Source organism: Aplidium turbinatum, chromosome 15 (genome assembly GCF_918807975.1).
Source record: "Aplidium turbinatum chromosome 15, kaAplTurb1.1, whole genome shotgun sequence".
NCBI classification, from domain to species: domain Eukaryota; kingdom Metazoa; phylum Chordata; class Ascidiacea; order Aplousobranchia; family Polyclinidae; genus Aplidium; species Aplidium turbinatum.
Genome location: NC_137486.1, coordinates 14,135,451 through 14,143,964, shown reverse-complemented (window position 1 = coordinate 14,143,964; position 8,514 = coordinate 14,135,451). Strand labels below are relative to the sequence as shown.

Sequence of the window (8,514 nt, the reverse complement as noted above, 5' to 3'; positions counted from 1 at the left end):
GGCATCATGACATCACGTCATCTGAAGATGCCCAAAACTACAAGATAAGAAACGTTTGAGTAGCAGTAAAAACTTAGTATTTTTCGCTTTTCCTTTCTCGTTAATTAAATCAGCAGTGCTACAAAAGTAAAATAGTTCTTCTTTTCATCTAGTTATGTTTCTATTCTCAATGATGTTGCGTTCCCATTGGAAGGGAACCTGCAAAAGAAAACTGTTGCTTGTTGAGCGCCTGGAATAATATTCCTACTTATTTGTTTATTTAAACCGCCTATTGTCTAAAATGCTCACTGATTGTGAGCTTCATCAAAGTGGAGACGACATGTGAGCTCAGGGAATTCTAATTTAATTCTCTTCTAAACTAATTAAGTAGCAACATGACCAGGCCAGCATCTTACTCGCTATGCTCGACTCGTCTTTGAGTTAATTCCAAAACTACTTTGGAAAATCGGTACGCGAAGGAATTTATTGAAGTCGATAATGTTTCGGCCTGAATCAAAATAAAGCGTTTCCAGTTTTTACTTAAACAATGACACAGTCATAGAAGATTCGTTGTCCCTCAAGGAAAATACTTTTGGATTTTGCTGTTTGTGTTTACCTGATTTACAAGTTGGTAAACCAGTACGATTGATTTTGCTTTTTTGTGACATCGTTAATTTGAAAATTGTTTGTTAGCAAAACACAAGTCTGTAGCAGTGGGGTCCTTCAGCTCATAACCACCTTCCTTTAAAGAGCTATAACTACAACTTATGATCTTTGTTTACGTATAATCTGTATTTAATTCTTATTGCGTGATGCTTCAAAAGATTTGCTGGTCTTGTACCGTGTATTTCAGTCTAATCTTTGCTCCTCAGAATCAATCTATTGATTTCTGTGATTTCTTCATTTTTTATGTTAGTGCGTGCGCGACTGCGGAGAACGTAATGCGTTTCAACATCCACAGTTGAAATAGTGGTTTTCAGTTTCACACAAGCAAAGGAAAAAAAAAGAAGAAAAAACTTTGGACAAGTTCAAAGGAAAAGAGTAGAAAAACGCCGATGCACAACTGGTGCACCGTTTTTGTGTTGATTAAACACATGTAAATGTTGAACTGTTGAAAAAAATAGAGTTTTTAATACATGCGAGACGTGCCCAACGCAATCCAACTGTTACTTCAGTTCCACGTCCATTATTCATGAGTTTTGGAGCCAAACAAATTTTTACCTCCAGCAAGTATAGATCACCTGCGATCAATAGGGAAACGGTTTGTGCCAACCTGGTCGCAAAACGTCATTTTGTTTCATTTGTACCATAAATAGCTCAACTTAACGTGAAGAATTACCCAGACAACAAATCAACCGTTTTTTCATTAATTCAACGTCTGCAGACGTTGAGTCAATGTAAAATACGGTTAATTTGCGATCTGAGTAAGTTTTTGTTTCACATCACAAACATTGTAATGAAAGCGATACCGGATGTGACTTAAAATTTAAATTACTTTTCAATTTCTGTTTTGGAAAGCAAGACGTGGTGTTATGTAATCTTAACAAAAAGTTTAAATATGAAAAAAAAGTTTATTGTTTTAAAGTTTTAAATCTCTATTTGTAAGTGTAATTAAATTAGCAAACAACACTTTTTTCCGCAAAAAAGCTTTTATTTGTAAAAACGTGGATGTCTCAAACTAAGCATATGTTTTGAAAAAAAAATTATGTGGGTTAGCTGAACAAGATTTTACATTGGAAAAACTTGTTCGAAATAAAACGATTTTTTTACAAAAATAAATGTGAAGCAAAATATAACTAAAGGATTCGAGTCAAAACGAGTCGAAATTTCGTTTCAGAAATCGATTTGAGTTTCAAAGTAAAAATATTTCATTTCATTTCGAAATCAAAGCAAGTCGTGCTCTCGATGAGAAAATGAAACGCACAATAATCACAGAACATAAAAAACCAAATACATTTCAACATTAACTTTGTTATTAGTCAGTACCAACACTGGTTGTCTAGCCGATTTGTTGTAAAGGGCGCATTTTGAAGTCTTTTGGCAGTGGACCATTCGGAGGATACAGTGGTAAGGAGACTGGGGGGCTAGCTGTTGTGTAGGGACAAAACTAAACCTTTATACTTGGTCGTAATTTTCTGTTAGTAGCCGATTTGTTCTGTTTCGGGGTTGTTCTGATGAATATTAGTACACTTTATATTTGCTTTTCATTTGCTAACAGACTAATCGAGAGTGATCCTGATTAAATGGTTTTTACTACCAAAAGTAAACGTATAAAATAGCAAAAAAATCCACTACTAAGCTAATCCCAGACGTAAATCAACCATATTTTACATTGAATCAACGTCTGAAGACGTTGAATCAATGTAAAAACGTCTGATTTTCTGTGTGGGACAGCACAAGTGGTTAATAAGATGCAAAGCAAATAATCAAAATATGTATAGTTTATATCCAGTTTTGCTTTATACACAGGGAAAGATACTGTAAGTTGAATTGAACAGATAACCTTCCAGTAAGCTTGTATGGGCTATTTGGCAATTTGTCCGTCAAGACGACTTCGATAATCGCAAACAAATTAAAAACGATAACACATTGGAGATCGTGAAAATATTTGCAAAACTTAGTTTTGTAACAAAGTGATAGAATATTAACTTAAACGCAAAATACATTCTATTCTTTAAACAAACAGGGATTGTAAACGTATAGTTATGGAAATACTCACACAGCGCTCTGAAAAGTGTCTCTTGATAAAAATGGCTCACCAGCGCTCTGTGTGTTGAACAATAAAACGACAAAGACCAAAAGTTTGGCTGTAAGCTATACTGCCAGGTGGGTTATAATATTATTTTCACATGTGAAATGTGCGTAACAAAGTACGAAACAACTGCAGTATTTACATTTTCCATAATTGTATTACCCCGTTTCAGGCAACGCAGCAAAACGTTTGGTTTATGCCTTGTTTACAGAACTTAAAAATGTAAATAAAACGTTCAAAATGTAGATACCAAACTCATATTCAGCAAACAAACGTTTCGAAAACTATACTGTCTTCATCTTCAGTGTTAGTACACATTTATAACACTGAAGATGAAGACAGTACAGTTTTCGAAACGTTTGTTTGCTGAACATGAGTTTGGTATCTACATTTTGGGCTCTTTATTTTTTGATTAGATTAACCAGGCGTTCCAACCATGTTGCTCCTAAATAAAACGTAGATAATAATTACACCAGTAGTGTCATATTTTGCTAGGCCTATATGCCTTGTTTCCAACAATTCAAATATAAATATTTGAATAATTTGTGCATTTAGTCATTTGTTAAGCCCATGTATTCAGCTGGCATTGTTTCCAGCCTGGCATCTTAATTTTTTGATCGGAAAAGTGCGTCATTGTTTGACCGACCACAAACGCGGATCAGCCGGCGGGCATTCGAGCTGGTCGCCAATGAAAAAAGAAGTCTTTTTTTCAGGATGGCGTGAATTGATGTGTCGTTCCAAATCTCTTCTTCTGACCAAGACCTTCCCACACAACTGGCAGCGATACGGAGTATCTCCTTCGGCGTGCAGGCGAACATGTTTGTTCAAATTGCTTGGGTCCCCAAAAGGTCGTCCGCATATCTGTTAGAAACAAAATAAAATGACGTAGGCTACAAACGAATATCACGCAATATATAAACATGGCAGCTATGGACTTTATTTAAACAAATTTAAATAAAATTTTAATGATTTATTAAAAGATTTTCATACTTTAGATGAAATAGCTTTTGCTCAACCGCGACTTCCATTTTCTAGAAACGGACAAGTTTTTTTTCCAAAATGTAGTCACATAAATTTGGCCAGTACTCTACAGCAGCTTTTAAACTTAAAAAATACTCTGTTTTGTTCGGTATGTTACAAAACATATTTTGTAGAAACAAAGTAATATCTTACCTTGCATTTTAAAGGCTTGTACCCGGTATGTGTGCGAATGTGTATTTTTAAACCGTATTTTCGTGAATATAATTTTCCGCAATAGAAGCATCTGTGCGATCTTTTCTCTTTGAAAGAGTTCAAATTAGTCGGTTGAGATTTATTGATGGATACTTTGAAATCCTGCAGTGAGGCAGGGCCTTGTTGGAATTCAAGTGATGCCTTGCAATGTTCTGGAATGGCAAAGCTTTGCGAAAAAGGAAAGGAAGGACTCAAAAAATTATTATTTTCTGCTGGGGGCGTCAAAACGCTATTAGATGAAGGATGATCTCTTTTTTCAAGTTTGTTATTGCTGGCGGACAGTTTGTGCCCTTGTTGGACTTGCATGACATTTCGTTCATGAGGAAAATTTCCCGGCCAAAAATTTAGATTACCGTTATTGGAAGTGAGTGCTGAGCTTCTTGGACAAGATGTTTGTTCACTGATACTTCGGCCAAAATTTATATTGTGGCTTGAAGGCACACAAACGTCTGGCAATATAGTTGATTCCGGATAACTTTGACTTCTTGTTTTTTCACCGGTTTTCAAAGGAACATTGTTTCGTTCAAACGTTTGTTTTTTCGGGGTGTGATATCTTTTTACGTTGGAAGGCATATTAGCTGCACTGGCTGGAAGCTGATTACACCTTGTGAGAGCTTGAAAATACTGGGTGGTTAGAATGTGATTGGCAAGCATAATGCTTTCAAATTTCCACCATGGCGGAAAAACGGCCGGTTGGTCAGCAAATAAGAAACTCTTGTTTTTGAGCTCGGTTGAATTGATAGGTATAGCCGGAGAATGGAGTGAAAATGGATATGCAAGCGGTGGGCTTAGAAAAGGTGGCGGTGTTTTATTGTATTGTGAAAGGGTATTCCAATCAACTTTATTTCCTTGCGGCAAAGGTACAGTAGTGAAAAGTTTGTTACATTTTCTTTCAGTGTTTTCCTGGATATGGCTTCTTTTCGGAAGATATGTGATGTTTCTTACGCTATCAGAACGACTCTCCATTTTATTGCATCCGCGTTCGACTTTAAATTCATCTTCAGAGTTTGGCAGAACCCCAGATTCGTTGGAAGCCACAGCAAATTGTTTATGAGAAAAATTATGAGAAAGCATCGTTGGCCAAGAACTATTACGATCTTTCAACGACTTTAAATTGCCTTCGTTCATTTTCATCAAGTTTAAAGCGAAATGCTCCATATGAGGAAGGAAACTAAATTGTGATGACATAGTTTCAATCGATTTTTTACCAGGTGGCATTGTTGCTTGATGAGACGTCCCAGTTTCAGATGACCCGGAAATTGATCCTTCACTGTTTGAGTTATTCACTGAGTTGCAAACAGAATGCCTGCAATTGTTCAAAGAAAGCGCTAAACTTTCTGAAGGTATTGCAAGGCGAGGGTTAGCAAATCCGCTAAGTGGTCCAAACATTTATCTATTTCTTTTTTACTCAATTGTATTACTACACTGCGTTTTAATTCATCTGCTTAAAATTACAACCTAGAAACAAAATTGATTTACAGTACTGTATATTAATTTTCTACATGTTGCATTATAATATAAGAACCATAAAAGTCACCATAAACAAATTAATAAGTTAAAAATAAACTTTTAATTAAAAAAAATTTATGTTTATTTCCGTAGATGCAACCGAATAACTTTAAGAGTTTAAAATAAAAAAAAAAAAAAACAGCGGCTGTTTAAGTCAATTTATTTATCTTAAAGTAGAACAAATTTAGAGTTAAACTTTGCCTATCCAATCTCACTATGGTAAGAGCAAGCTTTACATAAAACCTCAAAGTATTACATTATTCCTTCAGTATGGTTATACTACAGCTGTGAAATATGTAACTGATGCTGAAACATTAACTCAAATTAAGTAATATTTGCAATACTATCTATGTACAACAAAAAATGCACACATTGTATAGCCTAATAGGGTGGAATGAAACATAAGGTCAAAAATTTAAATAAAGTAAACAATATCATACCAAATCAGAAGAATCGGTTTATTTAATTAAATAAATTAAAATGTTTTGTCACACCGGGCATCCCAGTGGATCATCAGTTGAATTATAGGAAAATTTGATGAAAAGTTTAGGAACGAAGTTTTGTTTTGGAATTTTTCAAAAATTTAACTTGATAGAATTAATCTGTATTATAATAGTTACTAAAAGTTGTGATCTGGTAAGTGTATTTACATGCTAAAATATTTCCGATTTTGATCAACGTTTACGTCTGCCCCAAGTCGATTGAAGTTTTCTCTGGTATTTTGGAGCTATGACGTCATCAAAATTAGCAGATCGTCACTTTTATCTAACTTCTACCTTCGGTACTTCTATCTAACAATATCAGAGTTATAAACTACAGATAAATCGTTGCAATGCAGTGGAAAATACGTCTTGTAGAAGGCTTGTTGCATGTATACTATCAACTGACAAGAAAAAACATAGATTTTAAGATATTTTTTTCACATTTCTGTTCCTTTCACGAGTTGATCAGCACAGTTTAAGCAAGTATGTGCAATGAAGGTAAAGCAAACTACAGTAGAAAAGTGTTTTTTTTTAACGACAATGGTGAGATTTCGGTTGCCTGTTTACTTTTGATCACATACAAATATTGTAAACGCTTTTTAAATCATCAGCTTATACAATACATGGGCGTTGGCAGAAAAATTGCAGGGGGGAGAAAACATCTTTCAAGCCAAATTTCATCTTGTGACCTGCAAAGAGTGCAACGTAGCTAAGTATATTTATGAAATTTAAGCTAAATTTGAGCGGCACCAGCGAAAACGTTGCAATTAAAGATATTTTGAAGGCATACTTAGCGATAATTTCGCGCCGAAAGAGCGAAAAAATAGTCCTGAAAAAATGTTGGATTACTTAGAAGAAAATTAGATGAAAAAGACATTATCGGCCAAAGATAAGAAACATTTTTGAAATATCGTTTTCATAAGGAAAGAAACGTTTATAAGACTCAAATCGTTTATCTTCCCTTCTCTCAAACTCAGCGACTGGTAAACTGTCAGTCTTCAAGTTTTTTTTTACCAATGGAGTCAGAAAAACTTTGTGGACCAAATGTATAACTCCATCAAGATAATGCATTAAGTGCCTCAGTGGTAATTCATTAAAATGCAACAGACATACAAACCGCTGCAATGGCTTTTTCAGGCCCATTTCAAGAATTGCAGCACCCCTCCTTTGCTCCCTGTATTTACGTTTGCACCATCACAACCAATGGCACATAGAGTACCAGAAGAAACATTGGAAGCCCAAAATTTTAATATACTTTCGGTTATATATCCTTAGCCTTTCCCGAACTTACTGCAAAATGACCTACATAGGTAGAATTTGGTTCCCCAATTAAGAAAATATGCAAAATCATCCACTTTCACTTAAATTCTATAAGTCTATAGCGTAACGGTTAAACTTACATAAATGAACATGATTCTAAATGCATCTTCTTTATTATCTACACTGCGGGGTAACAGTAATCTGCTACTAAACAACTTTGAACTTAAGCTACATCTGCCCTGTAAGTTAAAGAGACATTCAGCACAAATTATTATCAAATGATCGTGGTTAATGGTTCTTTGCATATTAACGATTATGTTGCTTGAATGGACTAATTGAATCGTAAGAAGCATCCTCTATGACGTCACATGCGATGGTTTTGCTTGGGAAAAATTCTGAAGCAGATCGTGATATTTAATCTTCTTGTCCCTTGTAATCTTGAACTTGCTTGGGGCAGACGTGAACTTTATTTTAAAAAGCTAAAATTTGCAAAGCTAAAATCGCTATTACAGAGGAAAAATCAAGATTTTTCTTTCACTCCACCCTATTGTATAATTTCCATTTCAAAACTTTTGTCCCTCATGATTGTGCCAGAAAGAAACCATACGTAGCATAGAAGTTTTTCTGTTTGTTATTATACTAAAAATAAACTTATCGCTTTTTTTTTGTTAATTCTAATTTATGCTAAATAGACCAGCAACCTTAATTAGTCAACCCTACTGATAGGTACGCTTTTCATAACTGCGGTAAAATACTTCGTATTCAGAAATATTTACGTTCATAACTGCCTTGAACGACCATTCAGAAACAGAAGAAAAACTTGAAGCGAGAGTAATAGCTTTTAACAAGTATGTTGTAGTAAGGCACAATGACACTTAAAAGTAATATTCAATAGAATCTATTAACCTTTTTTATGAAGCTAACAAAACCAATGCAGGTATCGCGCCGTCGTAAGTGAAAATCCGGACACGCGGACTTATCCAATTCAATCCCCTTGTTCCATTCCATTAAAGTGACATATTCATTGGACATGCCTCGCCACAGACAATATTAGCTCCCGACTGGTAGTCGGGCTTATCAAAACAACCGGAGCATAAAAATGCCACAAATCATCTTGGCTCTTGCCTTGGGGTCGTGATGCTGTCCAAATTTTCCGTCTTGGCTCAGGGACGACTTGCTTTTCAATGCTTTCAACAAGAGAGCTAAATACAAGTGTCAACATGTCGCGTGTCACGGCTGCCGATTCAACAAAAGGTTGCTCTATTCTGAGTGACGTTAAGAACTGGAAATTAAAACAAC

The 8,514-nt window shown here is 35.1% G+C and overlaps 1 protein-coding gene across 2 annotated transcripts; it reads right to left on the bottom strand.

The window, feature by feature from the left end:
- Window positions 1–1,648: 1,648 nt before the first annotated feature.
- Window positions 1,649–7,629, bottom strand: LOC145784349 (uncharacterized). Of its 2 annotated transcripts, XM_082596152.1 has the most exons (4): window positions 7,356–7,629; window positions 6,124–6,264; window positions 3,905–5,270; window positions 1,649–3,592 (listed from the first exon to the last, which is right to left on the bottom strand). In XM_082596152.1, coding segments are annotated over exons 2-4 (1,599 nt in total). In that variant the 5' UTR covers window positions 6,126–6,264; window positions 7,356–7,629; the 3' UTR covers window positions 1,649–3,361. The 2 variants fall into 2 exon arrangements, with proteins under 2 accessions (XP_082452278.1, XP_082452277.1); XM_082596151.1 differs by lacking the exon at window positions 6,124–6,264.
- Between the last annotated feature and the right edge of the window lie 885 nt (window positions 7,630–8,514).